Source organism: Nuphar pumila, chromosome 1 (assembly GCF_984573655.1).
Source record: "Nuphar pumila chromosome 1, dmNupPumi1.hap1.1, whole genome shotgun sequence".
NCBI classification, from domain to species: domain Eukaryota; kingdom Viridiplantae; phylum Streptophyta; class Magnoliopsida; order Nymphaeales; family Nymphaeaceae; genus Nuphar; species Nuphar pumila.
This window is the reverse complement of record NC_143249.1, coordinates 8,106,638-8,124,041: the sequence shown is the minus strand read 5'-3', so window position 1 is coordinate 8,124,041 and position 17,404 is coordinate 8,106,638. Positions and strand designations below refer to the sequence as shown.

Sequence of the window (17,404 nt, the reverse complement as noted above, 5' to 3'; positions counted from 1 at the left end):
AACTGGGTCAAAACTTCTTTGGTGACAAAGTTTGCCAAATCCTTTTTTATACCTGTCTTCTTGTCTCGGTTAGGTCGACCAACGAGGTCCCAACACCAATCTTTGGAGTAGCCCAACTTTTTGCAATACGTGCATTTGATTTTAGGCTTCGCCTTAGATCAGTCTTGGGTAGTATTGTTGGAAGTCTCAATCGATTGATGCTTCTTGAAATGTTATTTGTTCAGATTTCTCTTCCTTAATTTTAAGATCTGTATTCATAACCTTTCTGCGAATTTCTTCTCGTTGGATCATGTCACAAATGATGTTGTAAGATGACAAAAGCGTAGTCATTAAAATTTAGCTCTGCAAATTCTCATAATCTGGGCTAAGGCTAGCAAGCACTTTAAACACCTTGTCTTTCTCAAGACGCTTTTTATTTTCAAGAATATCTCTAGTTGGAGGACAATATTGGAGTAATTCATCCCACATTCTCCTAAGAGCGCCAATGTAAACGCTAAAGGGCTTGTATTCATGTGTGTATTTAGCAATTTCCAGTTGTAGTTCATATACTCTTGCAAGATTGAACTGTTCTCCATAGATTTCTTTAACATCCCAGATTTCTTGAGCAGAATCCATAAACAAAAAACTTCTAGCAATGCTCGGTTCCATAGAGTTTAATATCCAACTCATGATCATATCATTTTCAAATTCTCATTTTTTATAGGTGGGATCTGAAGGATCTGGTTTCACATTTTTTTCAGTGATATACCCAACTTTGGATTTACCACTTAGAAAAAGTTTGACGACCTTTGCCTAACTCAGGTAATTGGTTCAAGAGAATATAATACTAGTAATCTTAAGAAGATGATTTTGATCATGATAACCAACCTTAGCGTCTGCAGATGATGCTCTACCATTATCATGGTGTTATCGGCGATAGCTCTTCCGTCTTCAGTTATGGATGCTAACCAACGATGAACCTTACCAGGAATTATGAACGCGCTCTGATACCATGTTATGAAAGACACACCACACACATGAAGAGACACAACATTTTAACGTGGTTCGACAATGTACCTACATCCACGGTTGAAGAGAGGCTAACAACTAGTATATTATTTCATACCCTCAAGGTTAGAGAGGAAACTCTATATAAAGGGAAAAAGCTAACACCCCAGCTGAAAAAGGAAGCCACCAAAAGGATAAGAATAAGAGATTACAGAATCAGCATATGCTAATCTAAAAAACATTTTTTCTAATAGAGAGATACATCCGATAAGGACTCTACCCCCGTACACATCCAACAGGTCGAAACCCTAGCGTCTGATCTCGACCTTGCCTTCCACCTGTAGATAGAGGAGGCGATGGCGGCCTTCGTCAGCGCCCTTCCCTTTACCTCCCCTTGTCCCTCTTTGGTGGTAATTTGTCTATCTCTAAAGAAAATAACAGATGCCCAATACCTTGTAAGTATTTATATGTCAAGAATCCATAGTTTTGAACACCTTCGATAACTAATATATTTGAAGGAGCATGACAAGCTAAAATATTAAAAAAAAGGCCATAAAAGCAGGTGTTCTCTCCCTTATGCAAAGATTATTGCCACATAAAAAACATAAAACCTCTCCTCATTTTCTTTATTTTGCAATGGATAAAATATAAGTTGGAAAAAGCAACAATCAGTTTGATTTGATGTGTAAATCAGGCCTTGCCTTGTGCTTAACAATGAAAGCTTAAATATATGACGAGCCGACTACTGTTGAAAAGACACTATTAGGCCTTGGTGACTGCAATCATAGATAAAAAGAACAAAGTTTTGTAGGCATCCAACAAATTTGTGGCCATTTTGCTCAAGTGGTGCATCCCCACAAAATATTCAATCAAATCATCTTTTTTGTGTACTCATTAGCAGGCATCCACATTGCATTGCAACGGGGAAGTTTCTTTGTACTCAAGCACGGGAATCCATAAGGTCAGAGAATTGGATGTTAAATGGATCAGATGTGATCCTAACCTACCTCAATATGACCAAGACCTTGTCCTTGCTTTTATCATTCATCATGCCTTAATATTATACTCACATTGGCCGTTACCACCCTCAAGTTTAACGATGACTAACCCAAATTTGGTAGAACATAACTTTACCTACTCTACCATTTTGTGTAACCAAGTAATCAATCTTGTTGTTTAGTTTCTTTTTATGTTTTTTTGTGATTCTTTTTTGGTTGTTTTTTGTTGTTTTGTTTTTTTGATATTTCATTCTGAAAATCAATTTTGTTTTGTTTTATATTTTTTGATATTTTATTTCTGAAAATCTATTTTTTTATTTTTTGTTTTATTTTATTTATGAAAATCTAAAATTTTTATATTTTGTTTTATATTTTTCTCAAAAAAAAATACCATATTCTCATATCAGTTTGAAAACTGATATATGAAGAGGCAACTATAAAATCCACATATTTTCCCAAATAACTTCAAAATGAATTTGGTAAGTGCATGCTGAAATTTTGATGGTGATCCCAAACAAACAAGTACCAAATTTATTGGATTTGTGAATTCCATACTTCCTTTCGCAAAATTATGAACCCCGAGATTTCAAACAGACCCTAACAGGAAATGGCACCTTGGGCATAGGGGCTCTTGTAGTTAGGGACCTCAGAGCTCAACTTTGAGATATAAGGTACTCAAACACACTCTTATGCTCTTTTGCCACATGCCCTACAACAGGCATCTCTATGGTAGGGGTGTAACTGGGTCAGTTTGGGTTGGGTTCCATTAGATTCATTTCGAAATTGGTTTTAAAAATTACACTCAAACCCAACTCATTTGGATTCACTTTTAGGTTGAGGTCCAGATATGAGTATGGCAGAAATTTGGTACCCACAAAAGTTAATGGCTTTGGATATTAATCGGGTTCGGTATAAATGAGTCGGGTCTTAAATAGACTTGTCTTTAAATAGGTTTTAAAAATTAGACCCAAACTTAAGTCAATTTGATTCGGGTCTGGGCATGGCTGAAATTGGGTACCCACAACAGTAAAAACTTATGGTTCCAGTTAGATCTAATCTTGGTTGTTGATCACAATGATTCTTAAATCACATATTTCTTACACCCTAACATGTTTTTCAAGAAAAAATATAATATATATATATATATATATATATATATATATATATATATATATATATATATATATATATATAAAACTGTTTTTTTACTCAGTTGTACAAAATCAAAACCAAATCAAACCCATATGTATTGTTTGTGGATTTTTTCTGTAACGCGTTTGTTTTGTTGCCTTTGTTTCAGCCGTCTTTTGCAATGCGAAACCTTTCAAATAACATATTCAGTATTTAATATTTTTTTGGCGTCCGACAAGAACCGGGTCAGGCTTCCAGCAAATCAGCTGGTCCATACTCCATAGGGCTTCAAAGGATACCGGTTCGGATTGGATAAGGATTGGCACAGATCAAGCACCAACCCGCAGTTCTACGTTAACCGCCTTCCCAATCCCAACTCGTGACGTCATATACTTATATTGTTGCGTAACGTTATATTTGCGTTACGTTTACGAACGATACAGTCCCATCCCCGCCCGAACCAAGCTTCCCGCGTAAGCCTCACACTGCTCCCAAATTGAAAATCCTCCCGCTCTCTTCTGCAAAAAACTCCTTCTTCCTTCGTTTCCAGAGTTTTCTTTCTACAAGGGACGGTAGCAACAGAAGGTCCTTTTATGGCGGACGTGAAAACCCTCTCCGCTTCCGATCTCCTTCTTCTAACCCGCCCTGTCACGGGCGCTCTCTCCCTCTCAGACCTTCACTCTCTTCCTTCCGATTCTGCAGCGGCGAGTTCGGTTCCCTCGCCCGATCGGTCGAGGAAGCGTCGCCGCTCCGACGAAACCCTAGAGTCGAGACGCTCGGATTCCGATCGATCGGAGAGAAGCCCTAGAGTTTTAGAGCCTCTCGAGCACCCGGTGCTTCTGCTCGGCACCGTCGATCTCTGGAGCGATGTCGCTGATCGACGGTCTGGATGCTCCAAGAGCGACTGCTTGCTCTTCACCGATGGCGAAGCTGGGGTTTGCTGCGACGTTCTTGACTTGGATCTCGGGTTCATAGGGAGACGGGTTCGCGTCCTTGCTTGGAACTTCATCCCTTCCAAGTGCAGCGGAGGGTTGCTGGAGATAATCAAGTGGGAATTGGCGGAGCCTCTGCCTCCTCCGTCGTCTACCGGTGGTGGCTTCTCGAAATTGGGATTCTGTCCTCTGTATCCGTCGGCCGATCCTGTGGAGTGCAAGGTCTGTTTGTTTTCAATCTCCTGCCATATTGGTCGAGGTGAGGTTTCCGGACAGTTAAATTCTGTTAGCCCTGTTTTCAACGTTCCTTGTACCGTAAAGAGCGGTGTTCTTGACGTAGATAGTGAATCGAAGCTCGAAAGCTTGAATGGATTCCTTGTGGAATTCTTGGTCTGTGGTTGCTCCGACTGTGGTAGTGAAATGCGTCCGAGCCATCTTTATAATAATAATAATAATAATAATAATAATAATAATAATAATAATAATAATAATAATAATAATAATAATAATAATAATAATAATAATAATAATAATAATAATAATAATGTGAACACTGTGACGGTATATGTATGTGGTGCGGCTGTTAAATGGCGTCCTGTGTTTGCCAAACTTGTGGGTAGCTTTGTCTCTATAGTGGGGTTGAAGAAGAAGTTAGTGTTTGTTGATGGAGAACCTATTTCTATGTTGGTGTCTACGTTGAGAACCAGCATCCGCTTGTATAGAATGGAACATGAGGTTTCGTGCCAAGTGCCATTGATGAAGAAAAAACCCAGTATCATGAAGGGTTTTACTGGTCAGTATACTGGTGTGGTTACGGGAGTGTATATGCAAGGGATGATTGTTGAGCTAGATGAGAAGGTTTGGCTTGTTCTTACAGATCAACTAACGAATCCTCATTCATTGAGGGTCGGTGCAATTGTAAGTCATTCATTGATCTGTTTGAGACCTTTTCCTCTTCGTTGTTTTTGTGTGGACGTTTAATTTGCTGTGGACGGTGCTTTTTAATTCTGGTTGTCTTATGTATCTGTTTTTTCGTGTATTTTGAAGATCGGTGTGAGAAATGCTCATTTTATACTTCCCAATTTTTCTTGGGCAAAGATGCTTTTACTTGGTGCCTGTGTCAAGACAGTGATCACTGTGAAACGTTTTTCTGCTTTGGCTACTCAGTAAGCACTGTCCTTTTGAAACATATATTCCAGTCTCTGTTAGTATTAACTGCAGTTTTGAAGCATAAGATATTGATTAATAACTTGATGAGTTTCCTATTACAGATGTCATTTCAGGTCTCGCACCAACAGTTTATTGGGGAAGTTTATTGGATCATTATCTTTTGTTGCAAGATTCTGGTATGTCGGTGCCACTGGCAGGGTATATGTTTGATTATCAGTTCGTGGATGAGCTAAAGTTTTGCCTGATTGGTTTTCAGGGCACTGCTTACAGTTTCAAGTTTCAGAGAGAAATTCTCTGGGATCGTGTCTGAGAAAGGAATCTTAGGGTCTAAAAATGTGATCTAATTCCCTTTAATGCTCTTGTTTTTTTTAGTGCAAATGTTCACTTTGCTTTGGAGTGACATATACTTTGGAGTGACATATACATAGTTTATTTCCAGAAAGAAGGATTGGTTCAGATATATGCTAAGATGTGTTTGTCTTCACGCTTGCCACAACACCGGGTAAATTGGTAAAGACTGTTAGTTCTTTGAATTCTGTTCTAATGTACTTTTTTAGAATAAGTGATAACGTATTAGTGTTTTTCCTCTTAATCATTATTGTTGTGATTCATTGTCTATAATTCTCTTTAAGTTTTTACTTCACAATTTGATCTGCTGCTGTAAATCCTACTGCAGCATGGAATATTTAAAGAGTTCTGCAAGCATGGTTGTTGCTGCTGCAGGAGTGATTCTGATGTTGGAATAACAAAATTGGTCTGCTAGTCTTTCCCTTTAAAGAGTTTCCATTTTCTTCCTTCAAACATATCAAAAGTGATGATTGATGAGTAACATTGAACCTACAATCTTAAAAATCAAGTGCAACCTGGACTATTTTAAGCTCTGTTGATGATCAAGCATTATTTGCCTTGTCTTCTTTGTCATTGCACCGCTGTTTTCTTCTGATTTTTTTTGGACTAGAATAGTCTTATCACATTGCATAAATGCTTCGGATTTGTTGTGGTTGCTGAAGTTAACTCCCTATGTAGTCAAAAACACTAGGTGGTATCTAGTCGGTAGACCCCTAAAAAGACTAGTCAAGTACTACGCATGACTAGTCAGACTAGTTGGTACCCCAATTAAAATATAAAAAAGTATACAAAACATACATAAAAGTATATTTATTTTTTTAGTAATATGATTCTTTCATCACACAAGTACAAAATTACGCATGCTTTCACAAAATATATTAATATACACAACCAGATTATACATATCTATAACTACACACACACACACACATGTATGTATGTATGTATGTATATATATGCTTTCAGCCTTTCACAGAAGGATAATAACACATAAATATATAAATAACATATTACATAATCTATAATACTAAACATGCTTTCTTGCTTTTATAAAAAAATTATCAGAAAAAAAGTTAACACATATATAAAAAAATATAGTCAATTAAAATTAACTAAGCAAAGCAACACACACACACACACATATATATATATAAAATTAACTGAGCATGTTTTCATCATTTCACAGAACAAATCACACAAACACATGCATATATATAATTATATATATCAAGGTTGTAAGTAGCATATTTTTAATGGTATCAGTCGGGCCAATAGTAACACCACATATTAATTTTTTAATAAAATTTTTCAAAAAATCCAAAAAAATCAAGAAAACATTCTAAAAAAATTATATCACATCAAATAATGATGAATTGCACAAAATACAACCACAAAATCACATATAAAACATTTATGGTCTCTATGAGCTGCATAAGACATCATCAAACATCGACTATCTCACAAGAACAATGTGAAATATTAAATATCTTGCAATTAAGAACATGTCACTCGACTCATACTTTCATACTACATAAAAAATATTATGGCAATAGTTGCACTCGATTTCTATTCGGTTTCCACTCATTACTTGATTGCCCCATTGCTATGTCGGATCATCTGATGCCGTCTTTGTTGAAGGAGTGTCAAGCCTGATTTCTACCTTGATATAATTCTTTAATTTTTGCTTATCCAAAATTTTGATGCCAAAATTTTTTGGAGAGTAGCTTTGTAATTTTACTCATAATAAAGTTTTTTTTACCTTAACCCATTTTTTTGAGTGAAAAATGATGGAAATGCATTTTTTTTTATCTTAACCTACTTCTTTAGGTGAAAAAACTGTGAAAATTCACTTCTACTAGCCTATAGACAAATGAAGAAGTTGGCCCTTATAAGGTATTTAAGTCTCAATAAAAAAAAATTGGCCTTTTTAAAGTGCGCTGAAGGTGTATCGTACGATGCGCCCTTACGATACACCCGATACGGGTGCTATACACACTCGTATCATGATACGAATGTGTATCGTGAACCCTAAAAGTAATGATATGACACAATACAAACAACCTTGATATATACAAAAAGATAACAAAATATATATTCATAAATGACTAAACCAAGGTTATACATGTCATATCGTTACCCGTATTGGTCGGGTCTAAAGTAACACTGTATCGTATAGTAAAATTTTAATAAAGTTTTTCCTAAAATTTCAAAAAAATCAAGAAAAATCAGAAAAAATAGCAAAAATTCTAAAAAAATGATAACACATGGAACAATGATGAATTTCATAAAATACCACCATAAAATCACATATGAAGCATTTGTGTCTTTATGAGTTACATAAGACTCTTGCAATTAAGAACATGCCACAAGACTCATACTTTCATATTATAAAAAACAAAAATAAAATATTATATAAACGTCAATAATCATCATCATCTTCTTCTTTTTCTTCTCCTCTTGCTAAAACTAATAACAAACTATGCAACTGATAACTTACAATGTAAATAAAAGGCAACTACATAATTTGAATTTTAAACACAATTAAAGCCTTAACTAACAATATTAAATTCACATCAAAGTCATACTAAAATGACATAAGTCATAACTAAACTATTAAGAGTTCATGATAACTAAAAACATTACATTTAATTAACGTCTTACGTACCAATCTTCACCTCTAAAGTTATAAACTATAAAGATCCTAAAACTAAACTATCTTCTAGAGTCTATTTTCCAAACATTAGGACAATAATTTCTTACCATTGCATCCAACTGCCGCTTGATGATCTCTTTATCTTCAGCCATTTTTTTGGCAAGTGGGTCGTCATCATCTTCTTCAGAATATGGAACAATGGTTGGAAGTCCTTCTTTGCATTTTTGCTAAATTCTTCTTCTTTGAATTTCTTGTAGTTCAACAATAACATTAGCAAAAAAGTGGCAGGAATAGATGGATAATCACATGGATGTGTTAGAAAGTGACTTTGAATACTTTAGGTTCGATAATGAACCCATACACATGCACATTAAGTGCGAATATACCCACTCAAGGGAACAACACAAGCACATCATGTGCTAATACATAAACCCATAAAAGGGGTAAATATGACATAAAGTCATAAGTTGAATATTATTGAAGAAATAAGAAGAAGAGGGTAAAAAACCCTATACAATGGAGCATAAGCTCCTCCAAAGAGTAAGGAAATACAAGGGGGAGACCTCTATTTATAACACAAGAGAGGAGCCACAAAGGGGGCTCCCAAAGGAGTCGTTGGGAGCCCCTAACGGTCACATTTGTGACCGTTGGGGGCTCCCCAACGACTCTTTGGGGAGCCTCCCTAGGTGGCGCAAACCCAAAAAAAAGAGAAAAATAAAAAGAAAAAATAAAATAAAATTACAAACATATTCCGAATGGAATATGCGTAAAATTGTGAAATGTCTAAACTACCCCTATGCCTATAAATAGAGAAATATATTATATATTATATATAATTAGGATAATACATATGCATATATACCATATATGAATATGTATTATCCTTTATATATATAAAATATATATAATATTACAAATGTTGAATGATACATTTTAACACCCCCCCTCAAGCTTTGCGTGGGGGAACGAAAAGATTGAAGAAAGCAAGAGGAAGAATCTCAAGGCTTCAAGAGCCATTAGTACGAATGCCATTGCAAATGTCTTCCTCCAACGTCTTTAACGATGAGCACCTTCCATAAACTATCCAAGGTACTTCTTTTCCTCTTATCTTCAAGATCCTGAGGAACAACAACAAAGAACAAGTAAAAAATATCTTTGCACTTTACTCAAAATGGAACGTTCCTAACAAGGTGCAAAATTTATGCATTAATAGGATAATTACTTTAGCATGAAAAGAAAATTTAGAAAACCAAAGTTTCAAAAAAATCAAATATCATGTTAAAGAGTGAGCGGAAGCAAATTATGCGGAAATGAATTGCAAGAATGCATAATGCATTCATAAGGTCCAACATTGGACAAACATAACCCCATAATGGGGAATAACACAATGGTTCCCTAAGAGACACCACAGAAAGCTTACGAAGAGGCAAAAGTTACATATGCTTTATTGAATGAGATCCTAAAAAGCCATAAAGAGCATATGCATATATTATCATGAATTGAATTAATACTTAAAGGAATCATTAATGAACATGCTTCAAACATGTAATGAAGTACCAAACAAGAGAAACGAAGTCTCCAAGCATACTTTAGACAAAATAAACACAAGAGTTCACACGGTTTTAAATCCATTTACGAGGCAAAACGAAGAGTGTTATTTAAGTAGAGACAAAAAACACATTTTGCATACAAAAGTGGCCAAAAAACCATAAGCACTTAATATATAGATTAAATGCCAAAAAATCCACTTGATTTTAAAATATGCATATAAAAATATGATTCACTTGAATATCTTAAAACACAAGTCATGAATGAAATTTTGCAAATTTCAACAATAGTTCATCCATTACAAATAACTACCTCATTAGTCCTCAAAAACCTATAAATCAAGTGTATAAGCTACTAGATCAAGAATATAAATATAATGCCATTAAAGGCCAAAGATACACACAAAGGTGTGCAAAAAAACCTCTTGTCTACATATAATAATACTTAAAATGAGTGCATCTACGACAAAAACAAGAGAATACACGCCAACATGGACCATATATGAATATGTATTATCCTTTATATATATAAAATATATATAATATTACAAATGTTGAATGATACATTTTAATAGGATGTACATTTTGACGAACACCTTCAATGTTCCTTAATTCTATGCAGTCCACATATGATAATATATCTACGAAACAAACATCTCAATGATAACCCTATTGCCATGCATGATAATCTCTATAGGCTGAACATGAAGATGACATCAAAAAAATCTAAAATAAAACATACAAATTAACCACCAAATAAAATATAAGCATACAAATAATCAACAAAAAGTTTACACACACAAAATAGAGATTTTTTACCTTAACCTATTTTCTTGAGTGAAAAGGGTGGAAATACACTCTTGAAAATCGCGAAAGCCCTCTTCCTTGCGTACGGATCGGCCCCCAAATTGCTCTCATGGCTCCTAGGGTGCGTGGGTTCCCCTCTAATGGCCTCTACACAAATGAGGAGTCGACCCTCAAGAGGTATTTAAAACCCCAAAAGTAAAACAACTACTTTAGTTTTTTTTTAAAATCACGCCTAAGGTGTATCATATGATTTGCCTTGTATCTTACGATACAACATGATACAAAGGTGTATTGTATGATACACCCGATACATATATGATACACACTCGTATCTCGTATCATTTTTTTTCAAAGTTACGAGATGTACCGTATCATACGATACAGTACAATACAGATAACCTTGGACTAAACTACCCTCACACCTAGGCGGGAAAAGCTTAGTCGTCGACTAGGCGCCCTAGTCGATGCCTAGTTGGCAAAATTGGTACATTTTAAGGTACTCACCTAGGAATTGCAAAGCCTATCCTAGGCTGACTAGGTGGACAAGTCTGTGCCTAGTCGAGGCTTTTAACTACATAGGTTATTCCTGGCATATTTTTTATTTTTGAGGAAAATTTATTTTTAAGGGGGTGCATTCAGATGCATTTAAGTTTGAGAGTAAAACCATGAATGTTACCTTTAAGGGGATGACATCAATTATCTAAATTATACATGTCAAGTTGTCAAAGGTTTGAATGGATATACAACAAGGCGTCAACATGCTCTTCATTGATCATGTTTCTTTTAACATTATGAATATAACTACGTGTGGTCTATATATTTTTTTTCAGATGAAGTGTTGGTAAGTTAAGAATTTAAGGTGTTGGGTTTAAAGTAGCCATAAAAGAATATTGATCTTCAAATATCTTTTTTTAAATAAAAAAGGCATCCATAGCATACAATAAAATAGAAAGGAACACATACAACACTAAATATAATTGATGGAGACAATCAACAAGAAATGGGAAAATATAATCTACATACCTATGTCACAGGGATTCGGCTAGGAGGGTGCCGCACCCGCGTCGACGCGACTCGACGTGGGTGCGGGTGCCGCACCGGGTGCGGTCAACCCGATCCTGGGTGCGTTGACCGCACCCAGGATCATTAAGGTCCTTTTTTTTTAAAAAAAAAAATTGCCCAAATGGGCTTCTCGATTTTTTTAAAAAAAAAATTATGCTGAGTCAGCTGCTGTCAGCAGCTGTGCTGACAGCTGCTGAGCAGCTGACAGACTGTCAGCTGCTGACAGCTGCTGCAGCTGTCAGCTGCTGACAGCAGCTGTCTGTCAGCTGCAAAATAAAAAAAACCCTTATTCCCCCGACCCCCTTTTATATATATATATATATATATATATATATATATATATTACATTTTTTCCCCTGCCGCACCCCCGCACCCGGGTTTTTTGGAAGTGCCGAATCCCCGCACCCGCACCCGCACCCGCACCCATGTGACATAGCTACATACCAATGTGACCTAAAAACTATTTTTTTGCAGTAAAAAAAAATTATGAAAAATAAGAAATGGGTTAGTTAAGAAATCAACTCAATCACAATTCAAACCAATGGAGAAACTGAAGAAGTTCAACAGTAATGAAGAATGATGAGGGGGAAGAACAAAACGCATGAAGGAAAAAAAACAATAGAGCATTGGAGAGAGAGAGAGATCCCCAAGACACTGTAACCCCATGAAGATCATTGGTAAACTCGTGAGAGGGAATAGAGCTCATGCTCGCTAGAGTAATGTTGGCAAGAAGGCTCACCAAATGGAATAAAGCTTGCTTGTCAGAGGGAATCCTACCCGTTGGGGGTTGTTGGAGGGAATCTCGGTCTTTGCATGCTAGAAGTGAAGAGAGAAGCAAGAAACTAGAAAGCATACCTTAAGAACTCATGTTTTTGTTTATTATGAAATTTACTTTTTCACCCTTGTGTTTAACAATTTTTTTGGTAAAAACACCAAATAAAGATATTTTCAAAATCACAATTTTGAAGAAAAGGGAATTGCAATTACCGTTCTTGAAAATCATGATTTGGTATTCATGGGAATCATGATTCCTTTTTTGTGAATTGCAGTTTAAGGTATGGGACATGCACTTCCCGCGGCATTTCATAAGTGAGGGGTTTTGACTGTATCTTGACAAGCAAATTTTTTGGGATATTATAAGTTTTCTTATTAAAACCCCCCAAAAAATCACATTTAAAAATAAAATGTAGGGAACACAGAAAAGTCTTTTTTTTTTTCTCTCTCTCTCTCTCTATATATATATAGTGATGGGAATCTAGAAATTTAGAAAACAATATATGCAAAATGAAACATGTAAAATGGGGTTCTCAGGTTTTTTTGTTTTGTCTATAAACTCTGGCCATACCTTTGGGAAATTTCCCCCAAGAAATGGGTAGATGTGACCCATGTGCTTGGTTTTATATTGATCAGCTTTTGGATTGTTTGAGTTTCACATGTGGCTAGGTTTTATAAGGTTTGAAAAATCAACAGCCCAAAAACTTCATAAATTCAAGGCTCAAAAAATCACTTCTTTTCATCAATAAAATATGATCCAGTAGTTGATTCCTACCAAATTGACTATGCCAAGCACATCCACAGTGTTAGAAATGCAAAAAAAGTGCCAAAAAACCCATTTTGATCCATTTTTCATATTTCATATTTCATTTTGCATGTTCCCATCACTCCCTATATATAAATATAATCATAAATTATATATATGGGTAAATATTGGCTACTAATGAAGGTACACAACTAATGAGCTAGAAATCATAGGTGCAAGTTGTATCGACTCAATCTAACCACACAGATGTGTTCAACATGATTTGTTTGCTAAGGATCAAGCTTTGGACCATGCTTTTGTGATATAAAAATGTGATCTTTTGAGTTACAAAATTTTGACACATTGTGGGCCATTGATTTTTGGCCCCCTTTAAAAACCTAATTACTTGTCATAATCACATGATTCAAAACAAGTTTCCTACTAAACAAACCATGTAGATCACATCCATAACATTTGATCTACAAAAAAATCAGTATTTTTTGAAGAAAAAAAATGATTTCTACTCATTAGTTCTGTACGTTCATTAGTAGCCAATATTTCTCTCTCTCTCTCTCTCTCTATATATATATATATATATATATATATATATATATATATATATATATATATATATATAGTCGCCAATATCGTTCTCAGCAAGGTTTTCTCGGAAGTTTTGTTCTTCAAAAAGTTATATTTTTGAAAATATCTTGGGAAAATATCGGAAGTTTTAAAATTTGGAAAAGTATAATGAATAATAAAAAATGAGAAATAATAGGTTTTATAGTATTTTTCTTACCGAAGATATAAAGAAACAATTAGAAAAGTTTTTAGTTTTTAGAATGCGAAAGAAACAAAAAAATACTGAAAATATATAAAAAAATGTTTTTTTGAAAATCTTGCAATATTTAGGTTCTGGTAATATTTTGAAAGTCTCGGACAAATATCAGCTGTCTTTAAATACCGATAATATTGCAACATTTTCAAGATATTGGAAGGTATATATATTCTTGATTATGACCGACAAGGTGATAGCCAATAATGTAACATGGTCTTACATTCTTTATCTAGAGATTGTGTGCTAGACAAATTTCATAAAACCACATTCTTAAGTCTCTCTATGTGATTGCTTTTATCAAAAGGTCTTTGTTTTAGCTAAAATTTGGGAAGTTTCTACTTTGATTTTGCCAGTCAATTTCATGATCATCAAGATGATTGAGATTCTAATTGTTGCTAACACAAGTATTTGTTTTTCAAATGGACCATTCATTAAATTTTTGTTGAGTGGTCAATTTCAAGCTCACCGAAGTTGGTCGTGATTCTATTATTTTCAGATTTTCATTGTGATTCTGGTTGTTGGACTGCTACATATACATATTAGATAATATTTTGGATGCATTATATGTTTATGAAATATGAATATTTCTAAACTTTCAACATTTTTTTAATCTTTTTAGTTGAGTTCTCCACTTGCACTATGTGTTTGTGTGTGCCTGCATGGACATGTTCAACACACATAACCCTGTCATATCCTTCTTTGGAGAACAGCTGTCATACCACTTAGCAGCATTCGTACTTATGCGACATAGTGGATATCCCACTTTTAAGTTATGAAACATGGGGCATATCAATCTCCATGAGATTGTTAATCCCATTTCCTACTTCTAGTGAGGAAGAGGAGGGGAATTGGGGGAAGGGTGGGATTTTTTTATTACAATTGATTTTAAGTTGTTGGTTGTGTCCAAGAAAGATTTTATAATCAATTTCCCTTGTACATGATCCACATTCTTCTATCATGCTTGTTGCTAATTTATACTATCCATCACTTGATGCTTATTAGTGAGGAATTTGTCATGATATGGTGATATTCTCAGGTTTTGAATACCAATTAGGATGTTTATGCACTGCATTCTTTATATTCTTAAACTTCTCTTGGTATTTTTGTTTCTATAGGCATCACCGATCTCTTACCTCTTCAGTAATTCTGAATCCATGTGGATGTCCTTACCAATACATAATCGGCTGGAAACCAAAAAGATTGAGATGAACAAACATGTTGCCCTCTTTTCACATGAAAAAAAATCTTATAGCTGGTTTATTCGGCGGATTATATCAAGTAAAGATCTTGGCATTGTTTTGCTTGGCATGCTACAGGTTAGTGTATTTTTGGTCCCTACAAATGCAGCTTGAAATGGTCTTTGTTGAGCCATCTTTTGTATGTAATCACAAAGAAAGGGAAAAAAGTATTTACTCTGAAGAGGATGTTGATAAAACTTATTTTTATGTTTCATTATTATGTGAAATTCCTTTTCTGTATGCTGTTATATGCGATGAAATTCATGAATTTTGGGCTTATTGTAGATGAATGAACTTTGCCAAATTTAGAACCTTGTGTGGGCGCTCTATTAAACAACTCATGTAATTGTAGTTATATTGTACATTGAAAATGCATTTTTAGCCTGCTATTTATGTTGATCATTGGAATATTCTTATTTAATTGTGGAAAATGATCAAATTTGTTATGTGCTTTTCAACCGAAGACACATGAAATTCTAAATAGATATATTGGTACTTGGTGATCTTTTCTCTATTGTGTTTTTGTTTTTACGTTTGTATTTTCTCTTATACTTCCTTTCATAGCATCTCTTCCTGTCCTTCAATTGCCAAGGGGTAGGTATGACAAGGGTATAACATGGAATTTCTAAAAAGATGTTTATGTGGGCATGCACATATATACACACACACATGTGGGAAACTCTTTGTCCATTTGGTGCAGATGTGCATACGGTATTAGTTAGTTGAAATGGGAAATATCTCATTGCTCGTGCATTTTTAAGTGAATCTAGTCCTGCAGGTGCAATCTACATAATTCATTTAGTGGGGGATGGGTCTTTGAATCACCGGATTTTGATGTGTGTGCACTCTTTTCTAGCACCAAATTATCATGATTTAAAAAATTATATTTTTTTACCAAAAAAGGCATGATCCAAGGGTTGATCCCTAACAAATTGAACATGGTGGTTAGATTGAATCAAAACAGCTTGCACTTGTGAGTTTCAACTGATTGATACTATTTGCACATCTGCACCAAAGACTCTCTCTCTCTCTCTCTCTATATATATATATACATATATATTCACAGATACCATTGAGATTTGGAAAGTACCGTAAATTTAACATGATATTTTTAGGCGTCATTATTTTATTGTTAACAATGATATTTTCTTAAACCTACCTATTGAATTTAATCACATTTCTAATATAGCCAATATTATGTTAAATGCGTTAATGATGTTTGATTTTTTTTATTATTTATACACTTACTATGTATTATATATTTTTTATTTTTTATATACCAATGTTTTCCCTACACTTTCCTGAGAAAAGCTGTATCTTTGAAAATACTGCAAGATTTTTCTGTGAGAGAGAGAGAGAATGTCTAAAACATGTCAAAGGTAGAAAGATCAAATATATAGTTAACATTAGACTCTTTTGGTGTCAAGCATGGACTGCATTGATTGGATCATATGATGGATAAAATGGGTCAAGTTAAGCTTGAATGCTAGTTGACCCATGCTCATAATTTTCCGGTACCAGCATGTTATATAGATTAACCTCGTGATGGCTCCATCATTTTATTACTATCCTAATCAAATACTTATATGCGGACACTCTGTTCAAGAGCAATGAGGTCTTCCAAATCATGTTCATATTCTGTTGTTGCATACATTAATTTCTCAGAAATGAGGTTAGCAACTACAATGAGAATGAGAAATAATATTGCTGTACTCAGTGATCTATATTGGATAGTAATGAATGCTTTTTGGACCATTAAGGCTTTGGAACAACAATGAGCATATCAAAAGTTTTGTGAAAGCATGATTGTATGTTTTGTAAGTAGTGGCCTAAGACAAAACATCCTTATTTTGGTGTTCATCCCAGAGTTACCGGAAGTGCCCCTACAATTGGGGAAGCGCGCTTCTCCGATACACGTTTCAGAAGCGCGAAGCATCGTGCTTCCGAAACGCATGGGGAAGCGTCCCCTTTTTTTCGGAAGCGCGCTTCCCATAAATGGGAAGCACATTTCCCTTTTATGGGAAGCACGCTTCCCCCTCACTTCCCTCTTTTTTCCATTTTATTTTTTATTTATTTTTTATTTTTTTCGCACCCCCCTCGCTTCCTAGGTCGCTTCCGAGATGGTTCGTGATTCGCTTCTAAGTCGTCCCACGCTTCCTGCTTCCTAAATTTTT

General features: G+C 34.9%; 1 protein-coding gene across 1 annotated transcript in view; it reads left to right on the top strand.

Moving 5' to 3' along the window:
• The first annotated feature begins 3,709 nt into the window (after positions 1-3,709).
• The window catches only part of CTC1 (conserved telomere maintenance component 1), a 32,937-nt gene continuing 19,242 nt past the window's right edge, over positions 3,710-17,404 (top strand). Inside the window, exons 1-6 of the mRNA XM_090002551.1 lie at positions 3,710-4,438; positions 4,619-4,966; positions 5,096-5,214; positions 5,320-5,394; positions 5,475-5,553; positions 15,108-15,308. Coding sequence (XP_089858677.1) covers positions 3,710-4,438; positions 4,619-4,966; positions 5,096-5,214; positions 5,320-5,394; positions 5,475-5,553; positions 15,108-15,308 — 1,551 coding nt within the window. The remainder of the gene's footprint in view (positions 4,439-4,618; positions 4,967-5,095; positions 5,215-5,319; positions 5,395-5,474; positions 5,554-15,107; positions 15,309-17,404) is intronic.